A 22,705-nucleotide genomic window follows, 5' to 3' on the forward strand; every position below is an offset into this window, starting at 1 on the left:
GAGTTGACGTCCACGAGTCCTAAAAGTGCCAAGGTTGCCTACCCCTGGTACAGGGCAAGGGCAGGCAACCTTGACTCTTTTGTGACTCGTGGACGTCAACTCCCAGAATTCCTGAACCAGGCATGCTTGAGCAGGATATTGACCTCTTAAGGTCCCTTCCAACTCTGTTATTCTGCCCTATTCTTTTCTGTACACCTGCTTCAAAAAAAATCCATGGAATTTTTGAGGTGGAAAAAGAAGGAATGTCAATGAGGCTGATGAAAATTCTCAGAGAGAGTAGACACTGCATATATCAAAATGCTGAATAAATTTAAAGGAATGTGTTTTGTTGATATTCACACTGGAATTATGTCTTTCCCTCAGATAATAATCATGAATAAAAATGGTTGCTCTGTCACTCCAAGAAGCCAATATTATACTTTGAATTAAAGGTTGCAAATCTGAATTTTGAGGTAAATGGTAAAATTCTCCTGCTGTATAACCTTTTAGAAAGATAAAAAGGACTTTGGAAGCGAGAAACAAACTAGCTATTTCTGATTTTGCAATGGAACCATCTTCGTTGTACAAATATTGTACATTTCAGCTGTGTATTTCAACTCTACAGAGATTAAGAGAACGATGGCATAGCAGTGGAAACAGAAATTACTATAGCAAGATTGAGGAAAAACCACTTAATAAGGGCGTTCAACATGTATTATTTAGCAGATGGCTCTATAAAATATTTACTGGCAAAGTAAACACAAACACACAGAGATAAACAACAATCTCCAAATATAAATAAATGCATACGCAGAAGCAAAATCTGGAAGGCTGAGATCTTTTGCAAACAAAGACTATAATATGGATCCAAGTGAGAAAGTCCGTGAACAATAGACCTTGTAAGAAAGGAGTCTTCTAACCTTAACAACTCACATTGCAACACAAACAGAAACAGCCAACCGAGAACAATCTAGAAATAGGGGATACCGGCTCATATTTACAAGAGTTTCAGTATCCTGCATTCACATGATCGGAATTGGTGACCTTCCGAAATGGCTGTCCAATTTCTTCTTAAAAACTTCCAGTGTTGGAGCATTCACCGCTTCTGGAGGTAGATTGTTCCACTGTTATGATCATGATTTTTCACTGTTGCTTGTATGTAAACTGAGATCTTATGCACCGGAGACAAATCCCTTGTGTGTCCAACCACACTTGGCCAATAAAGAATTCTATTCTATTCTATTCTATTCTATTCTATTCTATTCTATTCTATTCTATTCTATTCTATTCTACTCTATTCTACTCTACTCTACTCTACTCTACTCTACCCTACTCTACCCTACCCTACCCTACCCTACCCTACTGATTTCAAGTCAGTAAATGTTTTGTGAAACACCATTTTATAAGACCACCAAAATCTACCCAACAGCCCTCTGAGTTTGTTCCTCTGAATTCTGCAGACTTTCTACCCACAGTTCATATCATTCCTATCTGGAAAAGAGGGAGATAGCGGAGCTATTTCCTAGACCAGGGGTAGGCAACCTTGGCTCTTTTATGACTCATGGACTTCAACTCCCAGAATTCCTGAGCCAGCCATGCTGAGGGGAAAGGGAGCGGTTTCCAAGCTGAGCCATGCATGGCTCAGGAATTCTGGAAGTTGAAGTCCACAAGTCATAAAAGAGCCAAGGTTGCCTACCTCTGTCCGAGACATTCAGAAAGCCTAACTATTAAACAATCAAAATGTCTATGGAGATTCTCAGTCATCCAGGTCATGGTTGTCCCAAAGGTGCTTTTCAAAAGGCAACTGGATATTCTTAGTTTTTTACTTAAAAACCTTTTGCTTCTCATCCAAGAAGCTTCTTGAATGAGAAACAAATAATTTTCAAGAAAAAAAAACTAAGAAAGTCCAGTTGCCTTTTAAAAAGCACTTTAGAGAGATTAAAACAATCAGTTGATTTTCTTAAAAAACTGAAGTGATCAGGTGAGCTGGTAGCATCCTTCAAGCACTCCACAACACGCATTTGATCCTGATCCTCTTCTCTGTGAATTGCAAAATTGTAAATTTTGGGCTCAGCTGTAGTTGTTACTTGAGACCTACCTATAAACTAAAAGATCGTGAGAGCCTTGTTCACAAAAGTGTTTTCAGCAAGGAAAAAAAAAAAGATTGGGCTATCTGAGAGACTTGATTTTGGCCTGTTGAAAAATGTACTGAGGATAAATAAATGGTACAAGCCAAGGAAATTTGGAGGAATTATGTAAAGTGGGTCATTAGATCTATGTGATCAGATTCCTAGCTCATAAACAAAAATCTCCTCAGATGCTGTATTTTGGACAGATTAAGAAGAGATAGAATAGAGAGACAGATGGTTCATTTGAGAGATAAACTTATGACAAGCCCTTCTGCCTTTCATAGAATTTTTTCATGAGGGAAAAAAAATTCTCTTCAGGATTTAATTATCTAAATGGTGACATGATAGCAGGCCAGAGACGCAGGAAATTTGTTCTGGTAGTCCTCTATTTGTGGAAAAGGTGGAGGATGAATAAGGGAACTAGGTACAGTATATCTCTGGTCTAATGAAGAGAAGGATTAGGAATGATATGACAGCAGTCTTCCTATATTTGAGGAGCTGCCACAAAGAAGAGGAGGTCAACCTATTCTCCAAAGCACCTGAGGGCAGGACCAGAAGCAACGGATGGAAACTAATCAAGGAGAGATGCAACCTAGAACTAAGAAGAACTTTCCTTAATCAGTGGAACAGCTTGCTTTCAGAAGTTGTAGGTGCTCCAACACTGGAGGTTTTTAAAAAGAGACTGGACAGTCATTCCAGAATGTCTACAGAGATTCTCAGTCATCCAGGTCATGGTTGTCCCACAGGTGTTTTTTCAAGAGGCAATTGGACTTTCTTGTTCTTCTTTGAAGATGTGTTGCTTCTCATCCAAGAAGCTTCTTCAGCTCTGAATGGGGAATGGAAGGATTTATATAACCAGCTGTCTTCAAGGAGTATAAATCCGTCCATTCCCCACCATCCAGTCAGAGCTGAAGAAGCTTCTTGGATGAGAAGCAAAACATCTTCAAAGAAAAACAAGAAAGTCCAGTTGCCTCTTGAAAAAGCACCTTTGGGACATTTGTCCAGAATGATATAGGATCCCCTGCTTGAGAAGGAGGTTGGACTAAATGATCTCCAAGCTCCATTCCCACTCTGTTTTTCTATGTTCTACTACTGTATACTTTAATATTTTTCTGATTCCCCCCCCCCCCTAATTCTTACAGCCAAAGCTTTCCTTAAAGGGAAAAATAAAGTTGCATTTCTCAGGAAACCAGGAGGTGTATAAAAAAACCAAAATCCAGAACTTGTTGAGGGACAAAAAAGAACTTTGGCACCATAGGTCTTCGTCCATATACAACACCCCAAACAAGGCTACGCATAGTGCTCGACTTACAAGCATTTGTTTAGTGACCAATCAAAGTCACAAAGGCACTGAAAAAACGCTGGCTAAGGAAGTCTGCAAGTTGAAATCCACACATTTTAAAGTTGCTATGTTTGCAGTAGATTGTGGCCTTGAAGCTGGGTAATTGTCATTTGTTGACCTATCTGACATCTCTATCAGTTTAGTGTGATGCAAGCCCAGCCTGTCACTCAGTCTAACCAACATCACAGACTCTACTACTTATGTGTTTCCTAAGAGTAAAGAGGGGGAGGAAATAATACAGGCAGTTACAAACATTCATTTACTGATATTTTGAGTTGCAACGGCACTCAAAAAAGTGACTTATGATTGTTTTACACATTTACGGCCGTTGCAGCGTCTCCATGATCAGGTGATCAAAATTCAGACACTTGGCAACTGGTATGTATTTATGACAGTTGCTATGTCCCCAAAGTCATGTGATCATCTTTTGCGACCTTCTGACAAGCATAGTCAAGGGGGGAGCCAAATTAACTTAACAACTGTGTTACTAACAAACAACTGCAGAATTCTGTCAGAGCATGCACAATTTTATTCCACTGAGATAACCCAGAAGTAAATACAGTAAACAGTGGTTTGAATTAAATGGTGGATTATATTACACTATCTACAATATACATCAGGAAGATACACATGGTAATACAGCAAACTCCAATATACAGTAGTTACAGCAGGAAATGAGAGAGAGAGAGAGAGAGAGAGAGAGAGAGAGAGAGAGAGAGAGAGAGAGAGACTCCAGTAAAAGCCTTCCCTTTTATACTCAGTCTTCTAAAGGGACACAGACCCTGCTGAGTCATTCCTATCATTGCATCATCCACCTTACATTACATCATCTGGTTAGCCTTTAAATCATTACCCTGACAGATTCACTTAACAACTGTAGGAATAAAAGTCAGAAAGTGGGGCAAAATTCACTTAACATCTGTCTCGCTTAGTGATGGGTTTCAATTGTGGTCCTCAATTGAGGACTACCTGTAAATTTTTTTCTGATGGAAAATCCAACGGATGAGCACCTGATAATGATCTGAACTGAAGCCACTTTCACTTCGTTTTCGGTTGCCACATATTTAGAAAGAAGGAGGGAGGGGGTGTAGTTCTTATGTATGGGAACCAAGGTCATTACTGATAACATTTTGAGGGGCTGGAGAGCTGAGAGGAGTACCCGCGTTTTCTAATAATTGGTGAATGTGATTTATGTCACCTAATTGGGGTGGGAATTGCAATTTGTATCTTTGTAACCAAGGGGAGGGGAATTTAGTCTTGAGTTCACCTTTGTATGTGCCCGTTATTTTGTACCCAAATAAAAATGTTCTTTGAGGAAGAATTCCTTGCCTTCAAGTTCCTTTAATTGGTCTCATTTACCAGAATCATGACAGACCCCTTATGAGTTCTTCACAGAACAGCTTGACTCTCCATCCTTTACATGGGTCACTTTGAGCTTACAATATGCTCACAGCCCCAAGGAGAGAATTACTACTGAACTCCTTACTGTAGGAAAAAACACACATATGGCAAAGCTAGGGTGACAGGCCAATCAAATTCCCAAACCTTCCTAGGCATTTCATTAATAATTGACAGGATATTAATTAAAAATTTAAAACTTGCAAAAAAATACTTGAAGCTTGACACCACAGGTGCAGCTGTCAAAGAAATCAACCAAAATGAACAGACCGGTTTCCTGGAAAACTTTTTAAAAAAATGCATCGGAGGCCTAACAGATGTTGAAGGAAGTAACACAAAAAGAGATGACACAAAAGCCACTTAGGACTCTGGATTATTATAGTCAGGTTAGGAAAGATTAGAAAATTAAGAAGTCGGTGGCATAAATGACACATTTTGAAGGACCGCAGAATACAGACAGAAGAGAAGGTTTGTAGTTGAGGGTTGAACTGTGAAGTCCTGGGTGCTCCCAAAGCTAGGTTGTTTTCTTGCAGACATTTCATTACCACAGTAGGTAACATCATCAGTACTAGAAGGACCAGGGATTGATCTCTTTTTATATACTAGTGGCTTGCAATTGTCTCTGGTGGTTCCAGTCCTTTCTAGTACTTCAACTTGGATTTGTTCCTACTTCCTTCTAGCACTAATGACATTACCAAGTTGGGTAATGAAACATCTGCAAGAAAACAGCCAAGATCAGAGAGCACCAGAGACCCCATAGGACATGAGAATTGCACCACCCCTTCTGATCACTACTTTTGAGTCTACAAACGTTTTAGGGAAGCTCCATATTTTACTTTTCATCTAATGGATTGAAAAAATAATAATAAGGTGTCCCACATCTGCAGGGAACAATTAATTTTAAAAGGACTATCGTAAAAATACTGTCCCCATGGGAGCACCAAGCCAACCTTGGCTGATATGGACATGGGAAATAATAATGGACTTAATTAGAATTCAGATGGGAGAAGATCAAGAAAACCCTCCAGAACAAGACATTCCCCACCAACTTCCATATTACTGCCAAGAAAACCAGCCTGGGATGTATTCCTACAGTCCTTTCCAGATAGGTGGAAGCCATCAGATTGAACTGGGTAGATTTTTAAGAAAGGCATAGAAGGCCAGACCTTGCTAATTTTTGAAGCGTAAAAACATCCAAGAATTGCAGGTAATATAAAGTTACTGTGGGAAGTCAGCCCCCCAGGGAAGGAAATATAAAAAGGGCAGAAAAATATATTTCCTCAAAGGATCTTAAAGAGGCAGAAAAGCATGCACAGTTTTCTTAATAGCCCCAAGTCTCCCTCCCCCAAGCAGAAACCAGCTCTGTAGAAATGCAGATGTAAACCATCCAGGAAAGTTGAAGCTAGAAGATTAAGAAGACAAAGACACCTAAAATCTACATACCCCACCCAAAGTCTAAGACAGGACACAATAGGATTAACTCACAGATGCCAAAGGGCACATCCAGACTCAGATCAGAATACATGGCGCAGGAAATACAAAGCCTCAAACAGGAACAGGAAACAACTCCAAACAAAGGCCCCAGAGGGTATAAAAACCCACTCCCTACATGTGCTCTCTCTTTGTATCTAAAGCCATCTTTCTCTCTGCCTCTCCTCTTCAATAAACTGCAACCTTCTTTCTAAAGCAGTCACCATGTTGTTTATCCCCGGCTTGGACTGAACCATGATGAAGACTTTTCCTCCAACATTACTATAAAGTTAAAAGAAGAACCTGGGACAGATGCAATTCCCACCTATCTAGAGCAGAGGTGTCCAACCTTGGCCACATTAAGACTTGTAAACTTTGACTGATGGGAATTCTGGGAGTTGAAGTCCACAAGTCTTAAAGTGGCCAAGGTTGGACACCTCTGTTCTAGAGCAGGGGTCTTCAAACGTGGTCCTTTTATGACTTGTGGACTTCAACTCCCAGAATTCCTCAGCCAGCATGCCTGGCTTGAAGACCCCTGATGTAGAGATTCTTTGAGGAACACCATTTGCACATTACTAGTACTGTAGTAATAATAATTTCAACAAAGTGTATCTGATTTTGCTTGGCTTTATCTGCACTTGGACAGAGTTGGTTAAGCAATCCTTATTGCAACATTTTACAAATGTAGTCTATACATATCCTCAGATCCACTCACCCTTTCTCCCTTTCCGTTCATCTACACAACTCCCCCTCCCTGCATGATAACACTGGAAGTTATCATCATCTAAAGACCCACAACATTTTTTAAAACAATTCCAGCAAGCATACTCACAGCTAAACATTAATTATCATTCCCTTTAAAATCCAACATTTTACACTGGATTGTATCACTGTCACTTTTGATTTAAGATGCCTCATGCAATTTCACTCTCTGGAGAAACAATAGAATTTGCATCTCAAGATACCAGAAGGGAAGGAGATTTTGCATTAGATAGTTTTACTACCTTTGGTTCTGAATTAATATAAATCTACGGTTAAAATCTCTGCACCAATCTCTCTGTCCTGACTGAGCTGGAAAATAAAATTAACATAATTGTGATTGTTGTTGTTGTTGTTAATTGCGAAGTCGTGTCTGACCCATCGCGACCCCATGGACAACGTTCCTCCAGGTCTTCCTGTCCTCTACCATCTTCTGGAGTCCATTTAAGTTCACACCTACTGCTTCAGTGACTCCATCCAGCCATCTCATTCTCTGTCGTCCCCTTCGTCTCTTGCCCTCAATCTTTCCCAGCATTAGGCTCTTCTCCAGTGAGTCCTTCCTTCTCATTAGGTGGCCAAAGTATTTGAGTTTCAATTTCAGGATCTGGCCTTCTAAAGAGCAGTCGGGGTTGATCTCTTCTAGGACTGACTGTTTTGATTGCCTTGCAGTCCAAGGGACTCGCAGGAGTCTTCTCCAGCACCAGAGTTCAAAGGCCTCCATTCTTTGGCGCTCAGCCTTTCTTATGGTCCAGCTTTCACAGCCATACATTGCAACTGGGAAAACCATGGCCTGGACTATACGCACTTTTGTTGGCAGGGTGATGTCTCTGCTTTTTTTTTTTGCTTTTGCTAATTGTGATTACATCAGATAAAATGAGCGAATGTGTTACCCAAATCTTTTTCAAGAACCCCGTATTAGCAAAAAAAAAAAAAAAGTTATTTTTTTCTGTTAACTGAATGGAGGGAACACTTTAAATTGGAAGCAGGAATGCAGTAGTTTAGAAAGTGGGAAACATAAAGGTAAAGGGACCAGGACAAAACAAGCAAATTGCTTGGTTTAAGTCAAGGCCAAAGGCTAGAAACAAGGAGACTGTGAGTTCTAGCTCCACTTTAGCCATGAAAACTAGTTGGGTAACTTTGGGCCAATCATGGCGAGTTCTAGTCCTGCCTTAGGCATGAAAGTTGTCTGGGTGACTTTGGGCCAATCACTAGTGCAGGGGTAGGCAACCTTGGCTCTTTTATGACTCGTGGACTTCAATTCCCAGAATTCCTGAGCCAGCATGGCTCAGCTTGGAAACCTCTCCTTTTCTCCTCAGCATGGCTGGCTCAGGAATTCTGGGAGTTGAAGTCCACGAGTCATAAAAGAGCCAAGGTTGCCTACCCCTGCACTAGGAGATGGTGAGTTCTAGACTCACCTTAGGCATGGAAGCTAAATGGTTGACCTTGGGCCAATCATCAGGGGATAGTGAGTTCTGGTCCTGCCTTAGACTGACTTGGGCCACTCATTCTCAGCCCAACCCATTTCACAGGTTGTTGTTGTGGGGAAAATAGGAGGAGGGGGGGAATATTAGGTATGTTCCCTGCCTAGAGTTATCTATAAAAATAATAAAGGCAGGATAAATATAGCTAGAATAACTAAATAAATTGTCTACCCTCCCAAGATCCACGCTGGGCCTTGCTCTCCCTCCAAAAACTGCAATGCAACTTATACAGTTCTCCCACCAGTGTCTCATCCTGGCACTGGTCAGACAAGGCCAATCTCTCAGTATTAGCTTTTGCTGCCCAACTTTGCAACATCTGGAAGGGCCAGAGATGAGTTCAGAGTCCAAATAAATTAAATGTCAGTATCTCAGAATGGCAAACAGAGAGCAAAGAGGCCCACAGGAAGGTACGTGGCTAAGTTTAATCGCCAAAGGATGCAAGTATCCAGGAATGAAATGTAGGTTTGACACAGAAAGCTACGAACACTGTCTGAAATGGTATAGGGTTTCCTGTCCTGAGCAGGGGGTTCGACTAGAAGACCTCCAAGGTCCCTTCCAACTCTGTTATTCTGTTACAGTTCTGTTTTATATTGAGCCAGTTTTGTTCCACATTGTCCATGCCAACTAGCAAAAAGTTCTCTCAGGACTCAGATGTTTAATCCCGCGATCGATTAGTTATCCTCCTCTATGTGGTGGCCTGAAGAGAACAGTGTTAAGAGCTATTTTTACTAGGTCATTATGGACTTTCTGGAATGAAAGGTGAGTCAATTATCTTGACCATCCATGCTCACAGTCACCCACACACTAGTTACCTCCTATCTTGACTGTTGCAATTTGCTCTACATGGGGCCGCAGATGTAAAATATCTAGCAGCTTCCATTGATTCAAAAATTAACACCCTGCATGTTTTTGTCTTTGTACATATCCCCTTTCTTGCGGGAGCTGCATTGATTGCCCATTTGCTTCCAGGTCCAATTCAAGGTGCAGGGTGTCACCTTTCAAGCCCTACATGGCTTGGGGCCAGATTATTTGAAGTCTTCTCCCCGTTACATCTACCGAACCCACCAGAGCAAGGAGACAGAGTATGTTATGGATCCCAAAGGTGCTTTTTCAGGAGGCAACTTGGACTTTCTTGTTTTTCTTTGAAGACATTTCGCTTGTCATCCAAGAAGCTTCTTCTGCTCTGACTGGATGGTGGGGAGTGGAAGGATTTATACTCCTTACAGACAGCTGGTCATTTGCCTTCTTTTAGAGAGTTGTTGAGGCCACTTGGAGGTTTATCTGTGTCCACAAGGTCAACTGAGTGGTGCAAATGGGTGTGGAGCCTTCTTGGATAAACCTCCAGGTAGCCTCAAAGATTCTCTAAAAGAAGGGAAATGACCAGCTATCTGTAAGGAGTGCAATTACACCAGGGAATGGACAAGAGAGAAAACAGCAGCAAAAAACTTCCCTTTTATACTCAGGTTTTTAAAGAGATACACACACTTGCTAAGTCATTCCTATGACTGCATCATCCACCTTACATTACATTACATCAGGGGTGTCAAACTGCCAGCCCACGGGCCGGATACATCACGCCAAAGCTGCGCCCACCCCATTGCCGGCAATGGGAAAAAAGTTGCGATACATCACAACACATCGCGAGTTTGACCCCCGTGCATTACATCATTACATAAGCTGTTTAGCCTTTAAATAATTATCCTGACACACTTGATCCCCTTTTGTGACTTTTTGACAAACAGAGCCAATGGGGAAGCCATTTAACAACCATGTTACTAACTTAACAGCTGTACTGAATCCCTTGCCAACTGCGGCAAGTCATAAAATGGAGCAAAACTCGCTTAACAACTGTCTCACCTAGCAACAGAAATTTTGGGCTCCATTGTAGTCGTACGTTGAGGACTACTTGTAAATAATCAGTCCGGGGTGAGGCTGGCTATAACAAAGCCGAAGCTCTCCCTCTGCCCAAGGACTGAGTCACTGGCTTTCCTTCCCCCATACTTCCAAGGATTCTGGCTGAACATCTGATAGAAGTTGTTCAGCATGCGGATCACCACCAGCAGATCACAGATGGCCTATGATGGAGCAATCACGGCAAATGCCAGCCAATTTAAAAAGTCAGTTTGGCACATCACAGCATGAGCTCAGAGAAGCAGTAGAGAAAGAATGGAACCCACTACTCGCTGTCTGTTGTACACCTGGCTTCCTTCCAGATCAAATTACCTGAAAGGCTGTTTTATCCAGAGGAATCTAGGTCTCCCTCCAGAAAAGCTTCCAGAAAAATAGAGCTCTCCAAACTGTGTGGATGTCAGGAATAAAATAGTCCAGTGAAGATGCCAACACATATAAAATGAAGAATCAAGATGTTGTTTATTTATTATGTTTATTATGTAAATATATATATATATGTATTACATCAGGGGTCCCCAACCCCCAGGCTGTGGACCACTACCGGTCCATAGCATTTCAGCAAATGGTCTGCACAAACAAGCAAAGCCCCATCCACGGGATGCAGGCAGCACACAAAACCACGCACCCTCTGGTCTGTGGAAAACCCTCTCTCCATGGAACCGGTCCCTGGTGCCCAAAAGGTTGGGGACCTCTGTATTACATCATAAGTGTATTTAACATTATTTAGCAGATAATAATAATTTTTTTGCGAAGATCTCTCTGACCTTTACGAAAGTTGCCATGGATGGATAAGGAAGAACAATTCTTAGGAAGCCAGATTTTAGTAAAAAGCGAATGTTTTCTATACCTAAAGGTAGCTCTCAGCTTACGATTACAATTGAGCCCAACATTACTTGCCAGGAGGAATATAAAAAAAGCACATGTATTCCATTACAGTATGTTCCTCTGACACTTTATATTAAAAAAAAAAAAATCTGTTTCTCTCTACATTTAGGCAATGTTCAGAAATGTATGGATTCCTGAAAGGAATTTCCCCAAAAGCGTGGATTTCTGTTCAATTTTGACGCATGGCTGGATTCAGTGAATGGAATGCCTTTTAGCCCTCTGTATTTGGACACAGGTAAAAAGATTTTCTCAATGAAGAACGGCTGCAGCACTTGGGCTTGGCTAGTCTAAAGAAAAGAAGAAACAGGGGTGACAGGATAGCGGTGTTCCAGGATCTGAGGGGCTGCCACAAGGCAGAGGGGGTTACATTATTCACCAGAGCACCAGAGGGAAGGACGAGAAACAATGGTTGGAAAGTGATCAAAGAGAGAAGCAACCTGGAATTAAGGAGGAACTTCCTGATAGTGAGGACAATTAACCAGTGGAACAGCTTGCCCCCAGAAATCGTGGGTGCTCCATCACTGGAAATGTTCAAGAGGAGACTGGACAGCCATCTGTCTGAGATGGTATAGGTCAGTGATGGTGAACCTTTTAGAGGCCGAGTGCCCAAACCGCAACCCCAAACCCATTTATCTATGGCAAAGTGCCAGGGGCCCATCAGCATTGTGGTGCCCTTAAGGGGGAGGGGCAGGGAGGCACCTCTAAATGCTGCCTCTGGCATGCAAAAATCAGGAGCACAAAAATAGGCCACCGTGCTGCAAGGCACAAAAATGGCTGCCGCTGTGCCGCAGGGTGCAGATACAAGGCACTGCACCACACAAGAATGGGGCAGAGCTAGTGAGTATTTTATTTATTTATTTATGAGACTTATATACCGCTTTAAGTGCAAGCACTCTCTAAGCAGTGTACACCAGTAAGCAATGTATATATATATATATATATATTTACATTGCCCCCAACAATCTGGGTCCTCATTTTACCTACCTCGGAAGGATGGAAGGCTGAGTCAACCTTGAGCCGGTGAGATTTGAACCGCTGACCTGCTGAACACAGTCAGCTAAACTGGCCTGCAGTACTGCACTTTCTGGTGTGCCACCTCGGCTCTTATCACGCAGGCACTACCCCTGCCTCATTTGCAGCGTGTGCATGCTTGCGGCCCCGTGCATGAACGCGCGTATGTAAAATGCACAACAGCATCATATTGTTGCTTTAGTTGTTCTGACAAAAGCAGTGGGATCCTCCTGATGCTGCTGTCATGGTCTTAAGGACATTGAAGCAATGTGTCCTTCAATTTCATGGCATAGTCCAACGTGGCTATATTACTAATGTGGAATAATGAACAATCACTAGAATAATGATGTGTCTGCATAATTATTGGAATGGTGCTGTGTTAGTAGTATGTGACTAACCTAATGCGCATTGCACTTGGATACAATGTATGTAGCAAACTCTCCATTGTATACCCGTGAGAAACGAACCTAATGTATTACAATGTGTATTTCAATGTGTATTCCTTTATTCCTGAGGAAAAAAAGAAAGTATAAAACTGAAGTCTGAACCCGCCCTCAGGGTTCAGAATTGCTTGTTGCTATTGCTTCTGAACCTGCACAATAAATCTCTCTGCTAAAACCCTCTGGAATTCGTTTTCCACAAGATTACAGACAACACAATTGGCCCAAATAGCCGGCAACAGTGGGAAAAATCTAGAGAGGAAAAGTATTACTTCAGAGGCCCTGTTACCAGCTGCCATTTTGGCTAGGATTCTCTATCTTCCAACCACTTTCCGACAACTTGAACAGGAGATAAACCTCCTTCAAAATTGCTGCTTTTCTCAAAAGGAAACAATAGCATCAATCAAGTTGGAATAGACAGAAATCTGTACAGGAAATATCTTTTTTAAAAAAAAATATGCCGATTCAGTTCCTCCGCTGACTGAATAGCAGAGCAGCTGGTTGATCTTATGCACACTTCAGAAAGTGAATGTCAGGCTTCAAATACACAATGGAGACAATTGATAGGTTTTCCGTTCCAACGCATAATGATTTCTGAGTACCACAGTCTAAGAATCCTACACAGATATATAAATTAAAATAAAGCCACACACACACACACACACACACACAATCAAGCTGCTCCTCCAAATCCAATACAATTCTCCTAAAGCATTTACACTATGGATAAATTCCTCTAAGAGTGTTTCTTTTCTACCTTAAATCAGAGAATGTGTCTGTGTTTGTGTGAGAGAGAGAGGGGGGGGAGGGAGGGGGAGGGAGGAAGGGAGAGAGAGGGAAGGAGGAGGCAAACAACACATAGACAGACAGGAGTTCTTGGTGCTCTCTAAGCTTGACTGTTTGCTTTCAGAAGTTTCATTACCCAACTAGGTAGCAGTTCACCAGGAGATAGAGATGATGGATGGATGGAGATGATAGATAATAGATAAATAGATGGATGGATAGGTAGGTAGGTAGGTAGGTAGGTAGGTAGATAGATAGATAGATAGATAGATAGATAGATAGATAGATAGATAGATAGATAGATAGATAGATAGATAGATAGGCAGGCAGGCAGGCAGGCAGGCAGGCAGGCAGGCAGGCAGGCAGGCAGGCAGGCAGCAGGCAGGCAGGCAGGCAGATACTGTAGATACAGTAGATAGATGTAGGAGATGACCAGGCTGAGCCCGATGGAGAGGTCAAATACATCATCAGTCTTGAATCCCTTTGTGCCCACAAGGGATCTAAGTCCAGTCCACCTTGAATGCCTTTGGCTCTTATCTACCACTAATTTGCTTGACCCATTAGTAATTCAGATTCTTGTACAGAGCTTAAGTTGCAATAAATCTTTATACCCATTTTACTGCCTGGAACTCCTGATTTCCTGGTGCTTGATATTAGATGATAGATAGATAGATAGATAGATAGATAGATAGATAGATAGATAGATAGATAGATAGACAGATAGATAATCAAAGGACCACTCCTGACATCAGTTAATGTTGGATCACCTTCTTTCTGATCTCTCAGGTCAGCAGGTGAAAAGGGCAAATATGGCAAGGAAGGAAGAAATTTACTTGGAAATATCAAGGAAATAGTTTCAACCGCCAGCTCAGTCAATCCTCGTGGTGCTTGCTGATTGTCTAACCACCCTGGGAAGGTTTAAGAAGCAGACTCTGGCCTTCAATATGTTTGTCATCATGCCAAGGTATTGTAGCTCTAGCATGACTATCCCTGCCTTTTCTTTCTTTTTCCGCAGCTGCATGTCCAAGGACTATAAAGCAGCCAAGTGGATCCCCATTTGAGGCCTACAAAACTTCCTTGGCTAAAGAAATCTGAATTAGAGTAAGCAGAAGAACATGTATTGTCAGGGCAATTAAAGAGATCATTTTCACAACCTTAACTGCATGTTGCGGTAATACACACTTCTAAATAAACATTCATCTTGTTGTTGTTAGTTGCGAAGTTGTGTCCGACCCATCGCGACTCCATGGACAATGTTCCTCCAGGCCTTCCTGTCCTCTACCACCTTCTGGAGTCCATTGAAGCTTATGTCTACTGCTTCAGTGACACCATCCAGTCACCTCATTCTCCATCGTCCCTTTCTTCTATTGCCCTCAATCTTTCCCAGCATTAGGCTCTTCTCCAGCGAGTCCTTCCTTCTCATTAGGTTGTCAAAATACTTGAGTTTCAACTTCAGGATCTGGCCTTCTAAAGAGCAGTCAGGGTTGATCTCCTCTAGGACTGACCAGTTTGATCGCCTTGCAGTCCAGGGGACTCGCAGGAGTCTTCTCTAGCACCATAGTTCAAAGGCCTCCATTCTTTGGCACTCAGCCTTTCTTATGGTCCACCTTTCACATCCATACATTGCAACTGGGAAAACCATGGCCTTGACTATACGTACTTTTGTTGGCAGGGTGATGTCTCTGCTTTTTAGTATGCTATCTAGATTTGCCATCTAGATTTCATCTAGAGGAGCAAAATTAATGTAATTTTTAAGGGGATAGGGAATCACTGAATTTCTAGGTCTGTAATTTGATGCACAGCGGCTTTCTTCTTCTTTTAATTCATGGAATACGTACAGCAGTTCAGCAACAAAAGCTCCTACGAACTGCATAAATGGAGCACTAATGCCTATTTATCAGCCCTCCTTGCTGTCATATTCAATTATGTATCATTGAAGCGTATACCAAACAGAACATAATACTGAGGGAATATAGCAGGAATCATAAAGCCAAGAATGATCTTACCGGAGAGAAGTCAAAATTCGGTGTATACATTGAGCATAAAGACAGGAAAGACAGAGAGAAAGAGAGAAAGGGGGGGTGGGGTGGAAACATATGTCTATTAAATGAAACCACCCTAGGAGACATATATAGGGGTCCCCCTGACCAAGTTGCTCAGATCGAAGAAACTATTTGGATAAGTAGCTGAGATAGTAGTTGAGACAACTTTCAATCAATCAGAATAGATCTGGAAGGGACCTTGGAGGTCTTCCAGTGCAACCCCCTGTTCAAGCAGGAGACCCTATACATTTCAGACAAATGGCTGTCCAGTCTCTTCTTTAAAAACCTCCACAGCTTCTGAAGGCAAGCTTTTCCACTGGTTAATTGTCCTCACTGTCAGGAAGTTTCTCCTTAATTCCAGGTTGCTTCTCTCTTTGGTCAGTTTCCATCCATTGTTTCTTGCCTTGCCTTCTGGTGCTTTGGAAAATAAGCTGACCCCTTCCTCTTCTTTGTGGCAGCCCCTCAAGTACCAGAATATTGCTATCATGTTACCCCCTAGTCTTTATTTTCGCTAGACTAGCCATACCCAATTCCTGCAACCATTCTTTATATGTTTTTGTCTCCGGGCCTTTAATCATCCTATTTGCTCTTCTTTGCACTTTTTCCAAAGTTTCAACATCTTCTTTATACTGTGATAACCAAAACTGGATGGAGTATTCCAGGTGTGCTCTTGCTAAGGATTTATAAAGGATTTATAAATTTATTTTCTATGCAACCCTATCTCTTAGGCTCGTAAGTTTATAGTTAAGGCAATTGAGCTGAGAACTCATTAGAGCAGACCAACTGGGGTATGCTCTAAATATGATGTATTTATCTGAATGTTGATTCTTCGTCTTTATCGCCTATGTATTTTATTACTTTTGGGCTTTTCTCTATTAAAGTAGGTAAAGGAATTTACAGAATTCTTTTATCTAAAAGAAAATACGGAATTAGATCCTGTATTTTATTTTTATTTTTGTTTTTTTTAATATAATCATAGTACTACAATTCATAAACTATCTACTCACACGTAAACTTTGTAATTCTTATCAGTTGATCTTCTCAGCATGATGTTACCTCAACAGATACAGAAGTGACTCAGGCCTATCTTTCTACTCAGTCCTAAACTCTGCAATCTTATCAATGAACCAGGCCTGCTTGATGGGCTGATCCCACTCCCGTTCCAGCACTGATGATGTTACCTAGTTTGGTAATGAAACGTCTGCAAGAAAACCACCCAGCTCAGAGAGCACCAAAGACCCTACAGAAATTTATTTATTTTATTTTATTTTTAAAATTTATAAGCCGCCCCACTCCCGAAGGACTCTGGGTGGCTAACAATAAAAAACACATAAAACATAACAAAACAACAATACAAAAACAATCATCCAGGGGTAAGGTTTTATAAACCCCAGGCCTGCCGGAAAAGCCAGGTCTTAAGTAGCTTACGGAAGACCAACAGGGTGGGAGCGATCCTAATCTCCGGGGGGAGCTGATTCCAAAGCGTGGGCGCCATCACAGAGAAGGCCCTCCTCTGCGGCCCCGCCAATGGCACTGCTTGGCCGACGGGGCCTGAAGGAGGCCCAGCCTGTGGGATCTAACCGGACGTAGGGAACTATGAGGTAGTAGGCGGTCTCGCAAATAGCCTGGCCCTGAGCCGTATATGGCTTTAAAGGTAATGACCAACACCTTGAATTGGACCCGGAGACCAATAGGCAACCAGTGCAGCTCACGGAGGATAGGTGTAACGTGGGTGTATCGAGGAGCACCCACTATCACTCGCGGCTGCATTCTGGACCAACTGTAGTCTCCGAATACTTTTCAAGGGTAGCCCCATGTAGAGCGCGTTGCAGTAGTCCAAACGTGAGGTGACAAGGGCGTGAGTGACTGTAAGGAGAGCCTCCCGGTCCAGGTAGGGTCGCAACTGGTGCAACAGGCGAACTTGTGCAAAGGTCCTCCCAACCCAACCCAGAAATGGGTTATCCCTTCCCACCTCCAATGCCCATTTTTCCCAAAACAAAGGTGGATTATGGTCATAAGTTGAGGGTTGCCTGCATTGGAAAAAAAGCATTGAAAAACATTGAATTTCTCGCTTTGCATTGTTTTTAGTGATGGCCTTGCTTAGCAATGAACACGTTTGGCTCAGTTGTGGTCGTAAGCAATGGTGGGATTCAGCTGGTTCGCACCACTTCGGCAGAACCGGTAGCTAATTTTTTGTTGCCCAGGCTCAGAATGGACTTCCAGAAGTGGCATCCACACAGAGAACTGGTGGTTCACATATTTGAATCCCACCACTGAGTTTAGGGCACAGGTTGGCAACCTGCGGCTCCAGAGCCGCATGTAGCTCTTTGAGCCTTCCCCTGTGACTCCCAGCCTCCTCTGCCATTTGCAGAGAGAGACAGAGACAGAGAGAGGCAATTGTGCTTCCCTGCTTCTCTCTCTCTCTCTCTCTCTCTCTCTCTCTCTCTCTCTCTCTGTATGTGTGTGTAAAAGAGAGTGCACTCACAGTGTTCTCCAAGGAGCTGAAAAGTTTATTGGGTGGAGCTCCTCCCTTTGCTGCATATCTGAAGGAAGCAGGAAGCAGGAAGAGCAGGAGAGAGCTAGTTAGCCCAGCTATGCTGACTTAGGAATTCTGGGAGTTGAAGTCCATGAGTCATAAAAGAACTGAGGTCGCCTACCCCTGAGCTTGTTGGAGAACAGCTTGAAGCCAGCTTGCCAGGTGAGCAGCAGATAGGAGAGAGGGAGAGAGGGAGGGAGAGAAAGAGAGAGAGAGAGAGAGAAAGAGAGAGGGAGAGAGAGAGAGAGAAAGAGAGTGGGGGAAGAGGACTGGCAGACCAAGGGCAGATAGAGAAAGAGGGAGGGAGAGAGAGAGACCCTTTTGACATCTAAAATGAAGGTAACACTGCATATATCTTTTTTTACCTGTGTGTGTGTGTGTGTATATACACACACACACACATACATACATACATACATACACACACATAAACACACACACACACAAACCTATAATAAAGGTAAAAAAGGATATATGCAGTGTTATCTTCATTTTAGATATCAAAAGGGTTTTGCGGCTCCCGGTGTTTTGTTTTCAGTGGGAAGGGGTCCAAGTGGCTCTTTGAGTGCTTTGGGGTGCCTACCCCTGGTTTAGGGGATGTCAGTGTCCGTGTACTTCTGCTTATAAGGGCATTGGGTGTGAGTGTGTTGAGTGTCCATCAACAGACACATTGACCTACAGCCAGCCTACGAACCCCTCAGAATCCAAATCAACCGCACAGCCAACCAGAAAGACCCTCAACCATCCTACGCAAGCCCCCCCCTCTCACCAGGAGTTCACCTCCCAATGTCCCTGACCAGATGTAACCTCCCCATCACAAGACCCTCACTTGACACACACACACACACACACACACACACACACACACACACACACACACACCTGAAGCCCTTATAAACAAAACACTGATTCTGACATCCCCTCAACTCTGCTGAAGATGTTAGCTAGCCTGGTAACGAAACGTTCGGAAGCCAACCTACAAGCTCGGGGAATGAAGCTTTCCCCTCAGATTAACCTTTATTATTTGTTATTTTAAAACAGGGGTCTTCAAACTTGGCCCTTTTATGACTTGTGGACTTCAACTCCCAGAATTCTTCAGCCAGCATGGGGGAACTATGGCCCCTTCATGAATTGTGAACTTCAACTCCCAGAATTCCTCAGCCAACATGCCTGGCTGAGGAATTCTGGGAGTTGACGTCCACAAGTCGTAAAAGGGCCAAGTTTGAAGACCCCTGTTTTAAAACATCTAGGCCACCAGGTTGATAGAATAAACAACACAGAGCAGTCGACTGCACTTGAACATGCTTTTTTTTAAAGAACACAATTTCAGACCCATAGGAATAATAGTTGCTAATGGATATTTAACAAGAATAGAGTTAGACATACAAATACTGTTTTTCTTTAACATGTGTTCCCATTCAACGAGTGGAAATCATCAGAAACTGAATTTGCATTATTAGCTTTCTTTTCATGTAAATACTAATCGTGCACATGGGTTCATTTATTTTTTATAAAGTTCTCAGGAGTTTTCCAAACTCATAATAATAATAATAATACAAAGATCTTTCTTGCTAATACCTATACCATAATACCTGCACCGCTGCACTGAAATGTAACTTTAAGTGCTTTATTCTTCCTTTTAAATAAAAGACTAGATTATTCTTTAAAGGAAATATTTATTTACACAACATTCTCAGAAGGATCCTTACGCTAATTTCTTGGTTTACAGATTTAAAAATGTTTCTATTTTTCTTGCTTCTCCTTAACAACGTTTCGTAATAAAATCAGTTTTTTGAACAAAATTTTAACTCATGGGAAAATGAAAAAAACAAACTCTGATTTCTGGATGTTTATAGAAGGGAGACAATTATAGTTATCTCTCAATATTATCAGCATCAGAGATCACTGTTGATTTATTTTTTGCCTTGCTTAGATATCTCTTGTATGTTGCCATAACCAAATCCAAATAACAGTGCCTGAGGTGTCATTTAAAAACTTCAGACCACAGCGAATTCATTATATATGCTGCACGTAGAAGACAAGCAAAATAAAAATCTTATTTCATCCTAGATAGATAGATAGATAGATAGATAGATAGATAGACAGATAGATAGATAGATATGCAGATATTCCCCTGTTAAATTATTTTTCAGTCATTCTCTTTTTCTTCTTCCTGTTCTGAAGCTTTTGAGCTGCTTAGAGATGCCATTTCCCAACACAATGACAACGGGACAAATTTTAACACACTGTCCAGTGCTACAAAGCCACGATATGCCAGGGGAGAGGGCACCAAACGACAAAGACAGCACATTAAAAGAGAGAATGGATCTTTCTCCGATGCTAATTCCTGCAAAATAATCCCTACCCCACGCTGGAGAGCACACCTGGCTTTCATAAAATGTACTGCTGGACTTAAGAACTTTTATCCCTCCAAAAGCGATGGCTAATTGCCGTTACCTGACTTGATTTGGGAGTCTATCCCTTCTAGGTAACTTGGGAACAAAAGAGGCTCACCTGTACAGGGTTGTGCCAGTTGTGGGGACAGGTGCACTCTGAGCTTCTATCTCTGCTCGTCCCTTTTACTTTCACCAAGGTTTTCCTGGGGTTTCCTTGCACGTTGTCCCAAGTTGAGTGAAATCTAGTCTTGGTTTGGGATGAAGCCGGACACAAAGGTCCCGAAGCAGTAGATGTTAACACCTGGCAACGGTGTCGAGGATGCCCACAATGCTCTGGGGCACTTTTCTGAAAACTGGAGGTGCAACTGGATAAAGTTAGCATTCCTCGGGCAGCCTCTATCCCGTCGGATTCACGGCAACAGCTATGCTGCCGTGGTAGGTACGTCTTCATGGCAGCCGACCGTGATCGGATCCTTCCCTTCACCGCAGCCAGGGTCCAGTTTTCGTAAACCAAATACTTTTGACAGCTGCTATCAGCGGTGCATCGTGGGAACAGGGCGAGAGGAGCTGCACAGCATCATCGGCTGGTCGGTCTTTGTCAATAAATGACTCAACTCACAGCGCTGCTTGGCAGCAGCTGCTGGCAGAAGCAATCGATGCTTCCCACAGCTGGGGTTGCAAGGGTGAACTTCAAACCCATCCCTTCTGGGATGACGGACAAGGAGGAGGAGGAATAGGAGGCAAGCAGAAAACACCCAATAAAGACCAGGAGGGCAGTTGCTGAATTTTGACTCTGTATTGCCAGGCACGCTAAGCAAAATCCTGGTCTTGCCTGCCCTGTCTCCTTTAACTAAAGCATTCAGCTTTGAATAGCACAGCCTGTTTCTTTGGAAAGGGCTAACCTAGGACCAAATGAAGTTACTAAGCGCAACTGCCTTCAAGAAACAAGCTTCTCCCTATCAGACATACACACAGCCTCTCCCCCTCTCTTGCTTCGAAGGAAGCTGATTTGAGTTGGACTGAAAGGGAAGGCAAGTACCACTGTACCTCTAGTCCAGGGGTTCTCAACCTTTTGAATGCCGCGACCCCCAACTGGTCATAAGTCGAGGACTACTCAACCGGTCGTAAGTTGAGGACTACTCAACGGGTGCAGCACCGTTTGCAGAATGGGACTTTTGGTGGGCTCAGCAGGGCAGAGACAGCCTGGACAATTCCTATTGGCTTTTGAAAGCCAATAGAATTAGACTCGATTCAAGAGTCTATTCTATTGGCTTTCAAAAGCCAATAGAATAAAAGGGAGTAGCACAGCTAAGGAAAAGGGGGAAAAATGGCGGACTGCGTTGTTTGGAGACCCCCATGAAATGGTCGTTCAACCCAAATGGGGTCCCGACCCACAGGTTGAGAACCATTGCTCTAGTCACAAGCTAAATCTCTGTGGAGATTCTCAAAGTCCACCACTCTGGATAGAAAGGTTTGAAAGAGGGCGCCAAAAGGCCATCTATGTTAAAATTGCACAGCCCTCCCTCAACAGGGAGGCGGGCCACCTAATGAGAAGGAAGGACTCCCGGGAGAAGAGCCTAATGCTGGGAAAGATGGAGGGCAAAAGAAGAAGGGGACGACAGAGAAGGAGGCGGCTGGATGGGGTCACTGAAGCAGGAGGCGTGAACTTAAATGGACTCCAGAAGGTGGTAGAGGACAGGAAGGCCTGGAGGAACGTTGTCCATGGGGTCGTGATGGGTCGGACACGTCTTCGCAACTAACAGCAACAATCTGGACTGGATTGTTTTAGAAGGCTGCAGTGGACACCTTCAATATCTGCAAAGATTTCCCCCCTTTTTCTTTAGCATTTAGCTGACAACGTTTATACAAGGGCCATGGTTTTCCCAGTTGCAATGTATGGCTGTGAAAGTTGGACCATAAGAAAGGCTGAGCGCCAAAGAATTGAGGCCTTTGAACTAGGGTGCTGGAGAAGACTCCTGCGAGTCCCCTGGACTGCAAGGCGACCAAACCGGTCAGTCCTAGAAGAGATCAACCCCGACTGCTCTTTAGAAGGCCAGATCCTGAAGTTGAAACTCAAGTACTTTGGCCACCTAATGAGAAGGAAGGACTCACTGGAGAAGAGCCTGATGCTGGGAAAGATGGA

At 42.8% G+C, this 22,705-nt stretch overlaps 1 protein-coding gene across 15 annotated transcripts in view; it reads right to left on the bottom strand.

Moving 5' to 3' along the window:
* Positions 1–22,705, bottom strand: part of LOC120314980 (disks large homolog 2-like) — an 899,194-nt gene that overhangs the window by 154,685 nt on the left and 721,804 nt on the right. For 2 of the 15 annotated variants that reach the window (XM_039358606.1, XM_039358603.1), the window contains exon 1: positions 20,681–21,296. The exons of the other annotated variants lie outside the window; for them this stretch is intronic. In XM_039358606.1, coding sequence (XP_039214540.1) covers positions 20,681–21,013 — 333 coding nt within the window. In that variant the 5' untranslated portion in view covers positions 21,014–21,296. Of the gene's footprint in view, positions 1–20,680; positions 21,297–22,705 lie in introns of those variants that run through there. 15 annotated transcript variants of the gene reach the window in all.

The sequence above is a fragment of the Crotalus tigris genome, unplaced genomic scaffold (genome assembly GCF_016545835.1).
Source record: "Crotalus tigris isolate CLP2741 ecotype Arizona unplaced genomic scaffold, ASM1654583v1 scf7180000019031.1477733, whole genome shotgun sequence".
Taxonomy (NCBI): Eukaryota; Metazoa; Chordata; class Lepidosauria; order Squamata; family Viperidae; genus Crotalus; species Crotalus tigris.